General features: G+C 46.1%; 1 protein-coding gene across 4 annotated transcripts in view; it reads right to left on the bottom strand.

Moving 5' to 3' along the window:
* Position 1: 1 nt before the first annotated feature.
* RNF123 (ring finger protein 123) overlaps positions 2–16,234 on the bottom strand; it is a 160,240-nt gene continuing 144,007 nt past the window's right edge. For 3 of the 4 annotated variants that reach the window (XM_077326087.1, XM_077326085.1, XM_077326086.1), the window contains exons 36-39: positions 14,618–14,760; positions 9,643–9,737; positions 5,404–5,489; positions 2–1,316 (exon numbers count right to left, since the gene is read on the bottom strand). In XM_077326087.1, the coding sequence (XP_077182202.1) occupies positions 1,217–1,316; positions 5,404–5,489; positions 9,643–9,737; positions 14,618–14,760 (424 nt within the window). In that variant the 3' untranslated portion in view covers positions 2–1,216. The remainder of the gene's footprint in view (positions 1,317–5,403; positions 5,490–9,642; positions 9,738–14,617; positions 14,761–16,234) is intronic. The other variant, XM_077326088.1, reaches the window with a different exon arrangement.

Genomic DNA, 16,234 nt, shown 5'->3' with positions numbered 1-16,234 from the left:
ATAAGGAATAATAATTTAATAATCCATTGTATGGAAGTAACACTCCCTCAGGTGTGTGTGGGAGGGAGGAGGAGAAACAATTGTAGATGCACATAAATTAAATTCCTTGCTCCAAGCACACTGTTTGCTGCCCCCCTCCATGCTTCTAGTTACAAATCACACACAGTAAATTAAAAAACAAAGGAACACCCTTATCAGTTCCTGTATAGTACTGCTCACACAGTGAAGGGCTGGTGCCACGGGCACCCTCTGCTGGTGGAAGGTAGCAGTGCAATCAGGTTCACCTCTGCAGCAGCCAATACAATCACCCACACTATCCTGAGCCTGCCAGTGTCTGACTTGTTTACTTAGAGAACCTCAGCAGTCTGTTCATACTTTTGCTCCTCTTTGGTGGCCGTGTGCGTCACTTCTCAATGTTAATTACAAGAAAGTGTGCCCTTAGATGCACCTCTAGCTTTGCCACCTGGAAAACCTGACCCTAATGTTTTTTCTATGCTGCTTACACACCTGTGTTCACTAACAGAGCAAAGGAGCCAGAGGCAAACAGTGGATTCAGATTTAGCCAGCCACACTCTACAGGCCTTGGCTCAGCTGCACAACTTCGGCAACATTCTAAGCAAGTGATTTCCCCATGTCACAGTCTCCCTCTGTGTTAAAAGCTAATGCAGCAGGTAGCAAGGCCCATAGGTTACGCACTGTATGCCCACCTAAATAGCTGATCCACACACCGTAAAACAGCAAAGTATTGCAGTACTAGCAGCAGCAGCAAGAACACGCTTGGCTAGCAGGCAGCAGGCCTCACAGAAGAAGACTGGCTGCAGGAGAGCACCACGCAGAAGAGGATGTGTCCCAGCAACAGCATGAGACAGACTTCCTGGGCCAGCTGCAGGAAAGGAGCTGCAGATTCAGGCTGAGGTAGTAAACCTGAGCTCATTCAGCCCCCTTGAATATACCCCCATGGGGATAGCCCAACACCTGCTGGCTTGGAGCCAATGACAGCCACAGGAAGTGTACCTAAATTGGGGGGGGGGGGATTGAGGGGTATGATGTAGCCTAGGTGGTGCAGATGGCACTGCCTGGTCTGCAAGAGATGTTCTAAATAAAGCCTGGGCTGAACTGCAGCTGCCTTTGAACGGAGGTCCTCTTGGAGCAGGGGGGAGTCCACGGTATGGTGAAGCTGCCCAGGCACGTGGCCCTGCCCAGCAGGGCCCAGGCACTAGGAGGTGGCTGGCTTAATGTAATCATCCACACCCGTAATGGTGGCTTTGCAGAAGAAACAGTCCTTGTTGTTCATCAGGTGCTGATTGATACAGGCTCTAGAAAGACAAGAGTAACAGTCTTTCATTTACTTTCATACAGTAACAGTCTTTCATACATTTGTCCACCATTATAGAGCATAGCCCCATGGCACAGCTGCCCCTGCTATTAAGAATGGGCACTAGCATATATCTGAAACAAATATATTCCTGAGAAACAACTTATCCGTATTTTTCAAGTAACTGGATGATAGTCAGGATTCTTAGATTTACAAGTATCTGGGTTGTGAATATTTCTAGAAATATTCAGATATATCCAGGGCTAGTATTTTAAGGCCAGGTGTTTTTCTTTATTCCACTCTTTCTCAAAAAAACTCAGACATCATGCATTCTTATCTGAGTGTAAGCAAATTGGATAAAAAGTACTTATTTCAAGGTGAGATTTTTTGAAAAGGCCAGTATGCCTCTGGCTGCTGTGGTTTACCTGCCTGGGAAGGCATCTTTCTTGTTTTGCTCCAGAACCAGCTTGCACTTTGTTTTGAAATATTATTTAAAACAATGTTTCAAGACTTTCTGGGTTTTAAAATGTTTGCCTGGTTCATTGTAGCTGGGGGGTGGTGGGGGGTGGGGGTAGTGTTCCTGGTTTAACTGATTTGCATTTTAATTTTAAAGAGGTGCTTTGGGGGGGGAATAGAAATTTTCCAGGTAATTTCTATTTTTCAAAGTTTACCTGTTGGTATTCATCTGGTTCTCATTTTACATTTGAAGATAGCTACAAATGGGGAGAGATGCATCTTGCAGTATTAGAGCATGCAACGCTGCATACAAATTCTGCAACCTGTATGTATTTTATGCAAATTAAGCACAGAGGTTCTCTGGTTGTATCTGCAAATTTACATTCCTGGTGGTTCCAAGGAAAAGCAACCTTGACTAACAGCAATGGCAGCTCCTGTTCAGTTCATGTTGCAGAAGGATTTCAGTTTTGATATACCCTCTTTATGCAATCTTCCAGCCACCTGAGAAGAATTCCTGCCCACATAGAAGGCTTCCTAAATAAGGGCTTCCACCTATCAAGACTCCTTAGGTCCTTAAATATAGAATCTGAGGTCTTCTCATGTCATGTCCTGCTTTTCTCATGATTTGGATAGAAGGAAGGATTAAGAATCAAGCTTTACGGAAGGGCTATGTCCTGCCGTACTAAAAGACACACCATTTCTTTAAGTTCCAGGATCCTACCAGTGGCTTGAACCCCTACTAGAAATATATTCTTTTGAATGTTGACTCTCTATATGGGTATGCAGTAAATGGCTCAAAGGGTAATCTAGCCAGGGCCGACAGTATCACGTTAAACTAATCTGACTTTGAGGATTGATGCCGCTGTCTGGAATGTACTAATGTGGTAGGTATACAAAAAAGATCTGCCCTTTCTGTGGCCAAAAATCTTAGACAAAGCCAATGCTTCATCTGTCTGTATTCAAGCGCCTATCAAAGCCACCCTGAAAAACCTTGAGAATGGACATCTGTAACTCCCGGTTCAGTCCCCTGGTTGCCACACTGGGGGTGGGTTGGGTGTCATCTAATGATATATGCCCTGTTGGTGGCTTGACTATCAGATATTTGAGTGGTTTGAAACTGTCAGTGTAACCTAACTGTAATGTTTCCACTGGACTTCCAAGCTGTGAGTTGTGACATGTCTGAAGATGCTCACCAGCCTTTAAGTAGTCAGGTTTGGCTGGGTTGGCAACTCAAAGGAGGTGAAACACATTCTGCTAGGCCAGAGTAAGGCCCTCAGAATAGCCATCTCCGTATACTTCAGTGTCTTCTTATGAACCTGGAGATCAGGTGAGAGTGGAGAAAAGGTCCACAGAGGATGGTCTGGTCACTTCTGGGGCAAGGCATGGTGGATGCCTTGACTCTAAAGCAAAGGGGGGGGGGAATTGTGGCTCTCTAGATGTCCATGGACAGCAATTAACATTAGCCCCTGGCAGCACCATGCTCATAGTAATTTTCATCCATGGACATCTAGACAGCCACAGTTTAGCCACTAAGGCTGTGCAAAGAACCTGAACACTTTCCAGAGCCATGAACAAGCCCACCCAGATCATCTTGAACCTCTTACAGATGTATTGGATGATCTCCAAATACAGATGACATTTTATCTGGTTGAAGGTCTTCTGCTGAAATAAGTCTGCTGTCATGGCTGATGACAGCCTACAAAGCAATCTACTTTGACAGTTCACCAGATCGACATTCCTGTGGAGATTTCTTTCCTGTTTATATAAGGTCACCAAGTTACATCAGCATAAGTCCCACCCAGAGTAGGTTCTCCATGCAGTCAAACTTTGAACCAACTTTTCTTGGAGATGAACTCTCTAGCCTGCTAGACTAGCATTTGTGATGATTAGCTGAATCCTGAATAAGGGTTCCTGAGGCTATGTGAAAAGTGGTTGATCACCACTGTAATGCTTAGTGCATCTTTGCTGGCACAAGCGTTTGCTGGCAAAACCAAAGCACTGCTTTTTAGAGGGTTACAACAACCTGTGAAATTCCCTGTGAATGAATGGATACCCAAGGAATCACATCCCAGGACAAAAGCAGTGTGCCCCAAAGTGGTGATAGTCATGTGTTCAGCTTGATAACCGTTTTGGTGTGTGGTTATAGTGAATTCTGGATCTTTCTCTTTCTATAATAAGAAAATCCTGTTAATCTGGGTAATTATGTTCACATCCAGATGTATAATGTTCTAGCTTCAACAATAAATCAACAAATGTTTCAAGATAGGAAACGGTGTTCAGGTACGATATGCCTTGTTGGAAGAGGTGTGATTTGATGAGGATGCAATCTGGGAAGACTATCAAACTCTAGAAATGACGGCATGCCACTAGGGGCACCAGCCCTTTTGGTGCTGACAAAATGAGAGTTCTCAGTACTAGCAGTGGTTGTCTATATATGCAACATAGGAAAGTCCTTTCCTAGCTGCTGAACATGCAGGGTAAGTGTTTGAGAGGTCTAGGGAAGGAAGTAAATCCTTGGGTATGATTAAAGCAATTATAGATAAAGGACCCTTATCCTGAAGTGTTGTTTTTCATCCTGTGATTGAACCACTTAAGCTCTTGGATGTCTGCATTTTTATGCTTAGAGGGAATGATAAAAAACAAACATTGAATTAAACTTGTTAATTAATCTGGTTTGGAAGAACAAGTTTAATGGCTTAAAGATGGTAGCCGTGTTAGTCGGTACCGGGCCGCGGCTCCTCCTCGCCCTCCTCCCCAGCTGCTGCCTCGGGGGCTGCCCTGCCACTCTGCCGCCGGATCAGCTTTGGTGCTCTCCAGTGGCCGCCATGGCTGGGGCTCCCCCTCAGTCTGGCACTGCGGCAAGTCAGGGGTACCGGTGGGAAAGCAAGTGGAGCAGGGGCTCAGGCGGCGGCGACATCCCTTGGCAAAAGACTACCCCCCCCCCGGGCCTCAGTAAAATTGTCAAGCGTTGACCGGTCCCCGGTGATAAAAAGGTTGGGGACCACTGGTCTAGACAATGCAGGAATCATAGGGACACTCCACACATCATGGGACATATTAAGTTCATTCAGAAGACTCACCACCCTCAGGAATCCACCTCAACAATTCTGTTGTCGTGGTATCCTCTTTTTTTTAGCTTGTAATTAGAACATTTCTGCTGGCCACTAAGTTTTGATTCTAAGCTATTTGAAAGAACGTCTAGCTAACTAAATATATTTCCCCACACTGCCTTCTACAACTTCTCATTAGCAAGTTTACATTGCCTTATGTGGTAAGTCCAAAGAATTTTTAAAGAATCTTTTGTAGCCTGCAACACAGATTAACATTAGAAATAATCGACATTCACAATAAGCACTCTTGCCAGACATCATGCCATCAGTCAAAAACATGTATCATTTAGGAGTAGTAGTCAATTACAGATACATTCTCCACTTAATAATCATACTGTTATTTTAACTGTTTTAAATTGTTTTTTATCTATTTTTATAAATATGTTGTACAGCACCCAGAGTCTGATTACCTATAGATTGGTGGCCTATAAATCAAATAAATACATGTAAGAATTGAGAGGAATAGGAGCACTTGTTCTTTTCAAGGAGATGTTATCTTAAAACAAATAGGGGGTTACTCACTTGCAGGATTTGTGGGAGCATGGCTTGAACACAGCAGAAATTGGGTGCGCATAGCAGATTGGGCACAGGTCCTCCTCACTGGTGGGCTGCAGAAAGAACAATGCTCAACATATTAGCAGGTGCCAGCATTAGTAAGTCTTTTGAGTCATTCCCTTGGTACAGGGACATGAGCTCTGTCTGTACAAAAGACAGTAGGCGAGACAATATATACAGCTGAGTATTCACAGAGTGCTCTCTTTCACTTTGAGGAGGCATGGACTCCAAAGGTCAAGGGATGCTTCCTTAGGCCTCCCTGGCATGACTTCACTAACACGTCACACTGAAAGTACAGTGGACCCAGCCTAGCTTGAGGCTTTTTAGTAAGGTTCACTTTCAGCTTGCAGATGGGCCTTGACTCTGACAATGGATTTCCCCAAGTGCCAGCGCAGTTTCTACATCCTTCGACTGCAGCAGCTTTCATGCAGCCTTGAGCTGCAACTGGAAAGAGAGCAGCCACATTAATAATTCAGATCCAGCCCCAGCAGTGATCATGTTCTTTGCTGGATCACTGCTACCTTTCAGAGGTCACTCAGACACAATCACACTCAGGGAGCACTTCAGCCCACAGAATCTCCCTGAACAGACACTATTCTCTTATGTCCCAGGATATGTCTCCCACTCCAAAATTATACATCAAAGACGCACAATTCTGCAACCACTGATACAGATTTATCAAGCCTGTTTTGTGTTTCTTTGAATCTTAGACAAAGATTCAGATCCTAAGGTCTAAGGATCCTTTGTTTCAGAGAACCACAAACTTCCAAAGCAAGCATTGAGGAAGGATTTGAAAAGTTGTAGTGAGTTGTAAGGGCACAGCCAAAGATTTAACACTATATAGGCCCTAATTCCACAAAAAGCAATGCAATTCTACACCGTTAGGACACCTCCTTGCTCTTTAGTTGTTTATCAGCGACTGAAGGAGACCAGACTGGGCATGGCAGCCATCACATCTCCCAAGGTTCAGATTTAGACCAACTATATGGATGCCCACTGACACATGTAGTCTTGACACGTATGCATAGAATCATAGAATAATGGAAGGGACCTCATGGATCATCTAGTCCAACCGCCTGCACTATGCAGGACACTCACAGCCCTATCGCTCATCCACTGTTACCTGCCACCCCTTGAACCTTCACAGAATCAGCCTCTGAGTCAGATGGCTATCTAGCCTCTGTTCCACTGAGAAACCGCTCTAACTGTCAGGAACTTCTTCTTGATGTTTAGACAGAATTTCTTTTGAATTTTCATCCCATTGGTTCTGGTCCGGCCCTCTGGGGCAAGAGAGAACAACTCTGCTCCATCCTCTATATCAGTGGTCCCCAACCTTTTTATCACCGGGGACCGGTCAACGCTTGACAATTTTACTGAGGCTCAGGGGGGTGGGGGTAGCCTTTTGCTGAGGGATGTCATCGCTGCCACCTGAGCCCCTGCTCCATTTGCTTTCCCGCTGGCACCCTGACTTCCCGCCACCCACTGGGGGCACTGCCAGCAGCAGCAGCTGCGCAGTGCCATGCCAAGGTGGAGCCCCAGCCATGGCGGCTGCCGGAGAGCACCAAAGGTGAGCCGGCAGCAGAGTGGCAGGGCAGCCCCCGAGGGAGCAGCCAGGGAGGAGGACGAGCCGCAGCCCGGTATCAACGGATCCACGAACTGGTACCGGACTCCAGACCGGGGGTTGGGGACCACTGCTCTATATGGCACCTTTTAAAATACTTGATAGCTTTCAGATCCCCTCTCAGTCGTCTCCTCTCTAGGCTAAACAGACAAAGATACCACAACCTTTCTTCATATGTCTTGGTCTCCAAACTGCTCACCATCTTTGTTGCCCTCCTCTGGACACGCTCCAATTTGTCTACATCGCTCTTCAACTGTGGTGCCCAGAACTGAACACAGTACTCCAAGTGAGGCCGAACCAGAGCAGAGTAAAGCGGTACCATCACCTCCCGTGATATGGACACGATACTCCATTTGATACAGCCCCAAATCCCATTTGCCTTTTTAGCTAACGAGTCACACTGTTGTCTCATGTTCAATGTATGGTCTACTATGACTCCTAGATCCTTTTTGCACATGCTACTGCCAAGTCTAAAGGTAAAGGTATCCCCTGTGCAAGCACCGAGTCATGTCTGACCCTTGGGGTGACGCCCTCCAGCGTTTTCATGGCAGACTCAATACGGGGTGGTTTGCCAGTGCCTTCCCCAGTCATTACCGTTTACCCCCCAGCAAGCTGGGTACTCATTTTACCGACCTCGGAAGGATGGAAGGCTGAGTCAACCTTGAGCCGGCTGCTGGGATTGAACTCCCAGCCTCATGGGCAAAGCTTTCAGGCGGCTGCCTTACCACTCTGCGCCACAAGAGGCTCTTGAGACTGCCAAGTCTCCCGCATCCTATATTGGTGTATTTGGTTTTTCCTACCTAAATGCAGAACTTTACATTTGTCCCTATTGAACTTCATTTTATTCAGTTTAGTCCACTTCTCGAGCCTATCAAGATCATCCTGTATACTGATTCTGTCTTCAGTTATGTTTGGTACCTCTCCCAGTTTAGTATTGTCTGCAAATTTAATATCGACTCTACACCCTCATCCAAATCATTTATAAATATATGTTGAACTACATAGGGTACTCCGCTTGTCACTCTTCTCCAAGAGGATGCTGAACCATTAACAAGTACCCTTTGGATACGATCTGTCAACCAGTTATTGATCCACCTGACAGAATTAGGATCCAAACTACATTTTACCAACTTGTCAACAAGAATATCATATGGAACCTTATCAAAAGCTTTACTGAAATCCAGATAAACTTTGTCCATGGCATTCCCCTAATCCAGCAAGGTAGTCTCTCGAAAAAAGAGATAAGGTTGGTCTGACATGATTTGTTCTTGTGAAACCTGTGCTGAGTCTTAGAAATCACAGCTCTCTGTTCTAGCTGCTCAAGGATTGACTGATGATTTGTTCCAAAATTTTGCCAGCTACAAATGTCAAGCTGACAGGTCGATAATTACCCGGAATCACTTTTTTCCCTTTCCTGAAGATGGGGACAACATTCTCCCACCTCCAATCATCTGGCACCTCATCTGTTCTCCAAGAAGTGTCAAAAATAATTGACAGGGGTTCAGAGATTACATCGGCAAGTTCTTTTAGTACTCTTGGATGCAATACAACTGGCCCAGAAGACTTTGTTACATTTAAAGAAACTAGGTGTTTGTGGAGTGCCCCAAAAGTGATCCTGGGCCACCATTCCCCTCCCCCCATGTTGTGTTACATTTTTTCCACATTGAGCAATATTTCCCTCACAAGAGAAGACTGAGGGGGAATAGGAGTTAAGCAGTTCAGCCCTCTCTTCATCATCTTTACCACTGGCTCTTAAATCAAGTTGAAAGAGCCATCTGGGTGGCACTGTCTGGGTGTGTCTGGCCCACAGAATCCACAGGCAGGCTCTGGCAGTGGGCCAATCTGGAGGCGCGCCCCTACAGCACTCCCTCCCCCATCCGCGTGGCGCCACTTGCCAAGTCTCTCCACCACATATCTCCTGGCCAACTCGCCTCCATCCAGGCTGCGGGGCGCCGCATGGTCCTTCGCCCACCGCCAAGGCAGTTGCTTCCAAGAACCGTGCCCGCCAGTGCCGCCCCGTGGCCCTCTGCCACCCCTCCACGCACACCTTCTTGCTAGCAGCACCCCACGGCCCAGCGCCCACACACCAATGGAGCCTCCGCCTCGACAGAGCCCTTTCCGCCTGAGGAGCCGTGCCACCCTCTGCCTGCCAGCGCCACGCTCCCTGGCTGCTCACTGCGCAGTAAGGATGCGCTGCAACCTCTGCGACTGCCTGGCCACCGCCCTCCGTGCTCCTGCCGCCGCTCGCCCACCTTCCTGGCAGCCTGGCCGCCAATGACCTCCTTGCTGCTCACGTCATCTCCAGTACGTTCCCCCCCTTAGCCCATTGCATTCCTGAATGCAATGGGGTAGTGTGTTATAATTTCACTTTCCTGTCCTCGCAGTGGTCCTACCGTGTCCCTACTCTTTTTCTTACTTGTAGCCATATTGTGCTAAGCCAGACTTAGCTATCCAGGAAACAAAGAGACATGGCACACTGGGAAGTACCCCTTTTGGTAGCTGCACACACTGGAAGATCCCATGGCAACAGCCTTCATGCTATTGTGGTTACAACACGCCAAGAACAAGAGCACTGGGGCACTCACCAAGGTGGATGCTGCAGCCTGTTTGGACTCCTCACTGAGATGACCCAGCATTTGCTCCACCTTAGCTAGCTCTTCCTGGCTAATGTAGTCAGTGTCTGTGAAGAAAAACAAAGCACAATGACAAACAGAGGTGTATGTGTGTGTAGGTGCTGATATTACAGTGAACGGGCATCTATCACGTATTTCTTTGCTCAGCACTTTCTATTTATGGAATCAAATTGAAGCTGCAATAGTGAGGTCTGGCCACACGGTGGCATAAATAGCCTAGCTTTGCTTAACCCCATGAAACACAAACAAAAGCTGCCAGATTAAGCTCAACACCAGCAATGTGCTGTGTACAGCAATGCCATATGCTGTGGAGAAGACAAGTGTAGAGTTTCCTTAAGCCAGCCGAGCACAGTCTGTATGCTGGGGTATCTTCTCAGGGTATAGAGCAGCAGTAGTTCCAAGCTGCTTGCCAGAAGCAAACCAGATGCTAGGGCACTTTCCAAGAGTCCATCAAAGCTACCTGCTCCATCTCCCAATTAAGGTTACCAGCCTCAAGGTGAAACATGGAGCTCTCCCAGATTTAGAACTTGTCTCCAACTAAAGAGTTGTGACTCCATAGCATCACATCCTGCTGAGCTACCTCTCCCCCACAAATGTCCTCTCCCCCACAAATGTCCCAAGCTGGAGTGGCAGTCCAGAGGAAGTAGTCATGCTCCAATGCCTCCTCCAGCTTCTCTCCCCTCATCAGCAAACTCAAGATTGTACCAGAGGTTCAGACCATCAGTCCATCAAGGTCAGTACTGCCTACTCAGACTGGCATTGGCTCTCCAAGGCCTCAGGCAAAGGTTGTTCACATCACCTTTTGTCTAGTCCTTTTAGCTGGAGGTTAAGGCGATGGAACTTGAGGCTTTCTGCATGCAAAGCAAAGGCTCTTCCACCCCTGAGCCAAACCCACTCCCCCCCCCCCTCAATAACGGTGCTCCTTTGCCCCTGAGAGTCTTTCCCATCAGGAAATGGAATGCTCCCTTCGTCCTGGTGGTGCTAACAGATGTCACTTTGCTCTCTCTGGCGGAAAGAAGAAAGTGCCAGGGAAAGCTCAGCACATTATTGACACCACAGCAGATGAATGTGAGTCTTTAATAAACCAATCCTAATACTTGGGAGTGCCAATGGTTGAGCTTGCCATTGTTAGTTCAGTATATCAAATGATACAAAGGTGCGAACAGCACCAAGGTTGCATTTTTCAGGCTGAGGGTGAGAGAAAGCACACTCTCTGACAAGTGGAGCAGCACGGGATCATGACAGGAACACAAGCACTCTGCTGTCACCAAGTGAAAAGCCACACAAGGGCTGAGGGAAGCCATACAAAGGACACAGCCAGTGGCCTAATCGCAGAGGACTCATGGGAGGTTTCAGCAAGGTCTATCATAGGAAATAATTAACAGCTCCACTTTAGACATGCATTTACAGTGCATGGCAGAAAACAGAGGAGAATCTGCCTGTGGCGTTCTATGCAGCCTCCTGTCTGGTTTGTAGCACATCTTTCCCCACTATTAGAGGGAGTCTCCGGCTGCCAGGCAGGAAAGCCCCACTTACACTGATGTAAGAAAGGAAGGGCAGCAGACACCAGCACATCTGGGCTTTCGCACTGCACCAACCATCCCAAGAACTTAGCAGCCATCCGGTGCTGCTGCTGAGTAAGAGATAACTGAAGGGGGAGGGGGGGAATACATATGCTATTGATAGCTTCCATTTTTTTAACTGACTGAGAGATGACCAAAAGCCATTCAGAATACAGCTTCTAAATTTGAAGTCCTCAACAGTGTACAAGTGCCTGAACCACAGAGGGGCAATTATGATAGCTCTCTTCAATTTCCCCGGGATGTAGCTTTTTCTGGATCAGTAGAAATTCACCTGGGAGTCATCAAAAGGAGGATGCAGAGATCATCCTGACGTAAGAGATGGTTTGTTATAAGGGCTAAATGGCATTTTCCCCCCGGATGCCTCTGTTCTGTAAACACTGTGCAAGTTTAATTGTTTATGTGTGTTCAGCTGGGAAACAACTGGAAAGTCCCCAGGCTTCAAGCACTAGAGCCTTCCAGTCTGTTTGCATCTAGAATGGAAATTGACAAGACAACCACAGTTCAGTTCAGATAAAGCTTTGCTCCCCACTGCAGGGATTTCCTCCCCACAGTTCTCACTTCAGCAGCTTCCCCCCTCCCAATATTTAATGCTCTGTTTCACCATCAGTTGAAGGTTTCCATGGAACAAACCGCTTCTAGACGATGGTAAATAAAGCCTGTACAATTCCTCAGGGACCAGAGTTTCCTCCATCTGCAATTGCTTCTCTGCATCTCTGCGAATTCCAAGGGCACAGCACAGTCAAGGACTTATTTCACTCTCTGTGTTCCTATTTAGGGATGAGCAACTATGTTCCTCTCCATATTGCTATGAGGAGCAATGCTTTGGCACACAGAGAAATATTCATGTTTGTTGCCCTTTCCCCATAAAACGTGTGGCTGGTATGGGAGTTTTCAAAGTGGCTTCAATTCAAAAATATGCAGGATCTTCCAAAGCATAGCTGGCAAGCAACCACACAAAAGGATAAAAGAAAACCACATTTCCCTTTTTCTTTATTCTATCCCATCTTTATCACCAGCGGGGATCCAAAGCAGTTTACACTGTTCTTCTCCCTTCCATTTTGTTCTCTTAAACCACTGAGCCTTTCTTCTTGGCTCATCATCTAAATTTGCACCAGACCTTCTGTAGTATCTCAAAGGTTTATCAAGTCCAGTCTAACAAAGAATTGGGGGGGGGGGGTAAGCAAATCAGAATAAAGATCCAACTGCCTCCAACACCAATGTAACTCAGAGTTATGCTGACATAATGGCAGTTTGCACTGTTGCAGAACACTAGTGGTGCTGCACTGTGGAGTCTCATTGGCACAGGAATGGTGCAGCCATATACCCTGCTGCTGGCCTAGATGTGGCCATTCCAAGTGGCATGGTGGCAATTAGGCAGCTTCCAAAGTGTTTTCGGCATGCGAATGCCCCCAAGCAGGTGCAAAATTGCACCAGCCAAACTGGTGTCATAGCCCACTGTCAGTCATGGTAGCTTCTAGTTCACTCCCCCCACTCCCAGCTGTGGCCATTTCCACAGGCCCCCAACCTGCTTGGGCTACATTCCTTCTCGGCTTACAAATGGTTCCAGGAGGTCGCCACCCACCACAATGAGGCAGGATGATGAGGGAAGAATAGAGGAAGCAGCAAAGGTACAAATGAGTAGAGGGTGCCTTGGGTGGGAATGGTCTGAATGTTTTTATCGTTATTAATTGGATTCATGTTTTAACTATGGTTTTAATGCTTGTAAGCCACTCTGAGCCTGCTTTTAGGTGGGTAGGGTGGGGTAAAAATCTAAAGGCCAGGATGCATCAAAATCAGGCCTGCCTATGTGATAGAGGGAGGGAAGCAGCAGGCTCCCCACCAGCCTACTAGAACTGGATCTGTTTCCCAGTGCTGCTGTTTGCTGCAGAAAACCCTGATGTCACTAAAAGATGAAGGTAACAGTGTTGATTACTACCCCTCTACCTCTGGTACCCTCAGTAATTGACTAGGTGTGCCCAGCAGACAGGCCAGTCCTGAACCCAAAGATTTTTGCTAATTCCCTTCCAGTAAAAAGTGCATTTATTTAAAACTTTTCATCAGCACAAAGCCTTAACTTATAATTGCATCTTATCTGGTTTGTTGTTGTTGTTACGTGCGAAGTCGTGTCCGACCCATCGCGACCCCATGGACAATGATCCTCCAGGCCTTCCTGTCCTCTACCATTCCCCGGAGTCCATTTAAGTTTGCACCTACTGCTTCAGTGACTCCATCCAGCCACCTCATTCTCTGTCGCCCCCTTCTTCTTTTGCCCTCGATCGCTCCCAGCATTAGGCTCTTCTCCAGGGAGTCCTTCCTTCTCATGAGGTGGCCAAAGTATTTGAGTTTCATCTTCAGGATCTGGCCTTCTAAAGAGCAGTCAGGGCTGATCTCATCTAGGACTGACCGGTTTGTTCGCCTTGCAGTCCAAGGGACTCGCAAGAGTCTTCTCCAGCACCAGAGTTCAAAAGCCTCAATTCTTTGACGCTCAGCCTTCCTTATGGTCCAACTTTCGCAGCCATACATTGCAACTGGGAATACCATAGCCTTGACTAAACGCACTTTTGTTGGCAGGGTGATGTCTCTGCTTTTTAGGATGCTGTCTAGATTTGCCATAGCTTTCCTCCCCAGGAGCAAGCGTCTTTTAATTTCTTTGCTGCAGTCCCCATCTGCAGTGATCTTGGAGCCCAGGAAAATAAAATCTGTCACTATCTCCATTTCTTCCCCATGAATTGAGAGGGCCGGATGCCATGATCTTTGTTTTCTTGATGTTGAGTTTCAAGCCAACTTTTGCACTCTCCTCCTTCACCCGCATCAACAGGCTCTTTAGTTCCTCTTCACTTTCTGCCATTAGAGTGGTAGAGTGGTATCATCTGCATCTTATCTGGTTTAGCATACTGTTATTTTATCCTGAATGTATTTCAACTATGGTCATATTTGTTAATGTTGTTTTACTACAAAAGAACCTCTAAATTTCTGTATGTGTATGTGTGTACACATTCCTTATTTCAAGCACTTAGCTCCTTGTATCTCTGGGCTGCTCTTTAGGGTTTAGTGTGGAAAAAACAGGGAAGCAAGCAGTTTCCCCCTTATACCTAAGCCTCAGGTATAAAGGAATCTTTAAACAGCAGGAAGAAATGGCCATGAATAGTAGACCAAGATGACCGTGACTATAGTTTTCTCATTTTTACAGGCTCTGTTGCAGAAGTTACAGTGACCATCTTGCCATCTTTTCTACAGAGGACACCTAGGAGATGCACAGCTGCCACCCTGGCAAGAGACAGCATGGCTATGGAAGACAAGCAGCCCATGGCATATTTAAGCATGACAAATCAGGAGATACTTACAACTCTGCAGGGAGAAATGTTTCTTGTCAGCAGAAGGAGATGCTGTTCCCAATGCTAAAGGCTCTGTGTGACCCAGCAAGTACTGAATAGAACGGAGCTGGAAACAGGGATCTGCCAGCAGCACAGCTGTTGCCCGCTCAGCCCTGGAAAGACAAACAGTCAAACTTGTCTTTAAAGGCCTTGCCTTGAAATGGCAGTACATGCCATAACTCTCCACACAGTAACACTCTGGCATGGAGATGGTGCAGAGAATGGTCAATCTTCCATCCTTTATAGAGGTAATGTTAGCCCACAAAATTGTCACACAGGTTAGAACTACAGGTCTACTCCCTTGAAGCCATTGCTAGCTGTTCCAATTGTTCACCTGTGCTTTAGAACAGCAAAGAAAGGTAGGGGCACAATGGTAGTGGGGCAGAGGAGAAGAGATGAGGGGCATCTCCGGAGGTTTAATAGGGGCCATAAGGTGCCTGTTGAAGAACAAGTGTTTGATTCTTCAAGGAAATGGCAGTTTCCATCCCGCTGAGCTTTTCCCCTGGCTATAAATGGAATCTTCAAAAGGCGAGCACATCTGAAAGGCCTACCTGTCCTGACATATTTTACTGTGTTTTATTAAGATGGAGGATGCCTTTTAAAACCAGAGATGTCTTAAATCCAGCAGCTAGATGTCAACAGCTTACACAAAAACATGAACTACTGCTAAATGGAATCAGAGTCCAGTAGCACCTTTAAGACCTTTAAAGGAGACCTTTAAAAAAGATTTATTCAAGGCATGAGCTTTCGAGTGCAAGCACTCTTCCTCAGACTAAGAACTCCGTACATGACAGTGGGAATATATAGCAAAAATTAATGCTGTTAAATTAGTAAACTGTGTCACACATCCAAATACAGCCATATGACAATTCTTTGCCAAAACAGCCAATCAGTCCCCTCAAATTCAGTTGTAGTTCTCAAAAACATAGGAGAAATAAAACTCTGTCAGTGATCAAAGGTTTTTGTGAACTACAACTGAATTTGAGGGGATTGACTGGCTGTTTTGGCAAAGAATTGGCTGTATTTAGATGTGTGACACAGTTTAGTAATTTAACAGCATTAATTTTTGCTATATATTCCCACTGTCATGTACGGAGTTATTAGTCTGAGGAAGAGTGCTTGCACTCGAAAGCTCACGCCTTGAATAAATCTTTGTTGGTCTTAAAGGTGCTACTGGACTCTGATTTTATTGTGCTACTTCAGACCAACACTGCTACCCACTTGAATCTACTGCTAAATGAGTAATTAATATTCTATAGTTGATGTGGTAAACCACTGACACTCAACCAATCACAGAGCAAACAGCTGAGAGAAAGATAAACCTGGTCTAGACTACAGGATGTCTCATTCCTCATTTGATTCAAGAGCAAGAGGGCGCTGCTTAGCAACCAAACTGACTGACATACTGCATTTGTTATATTACCTCATGCCAATGAATCCTGAATCACAACCTGCGAAAACAATGCTGTTGAACAGACAGCAGAAGCCCAACACTTGCCAGTAAGGGTAGGAATAAAAAAAAATCCTTGAATGTTGATATATTTTTACTCATGCAGTAGATTTTGGGAGTTCATGGGGGATTAGGTT

Source organism: Paroedura picta, chromosome 3, assembly GCF_049243985.1.
Source record: "Paroedura picta isolate Pp20150507F chromosome 3, Ppicta_v3.0, whole genome shotgun sequence".
Classification (NCBI taxonomy): Eukaryota; Metazoa; Chordata; class Lepidosauria; order Squamata; family Gekkonidae; genus Paroedura; species Paroedura picta.
The sequence above is the reverse complement of the archived record's forward strand: the minus strand, read 5'-3'. Positions and strand labels throughout refer to the sequence as shown.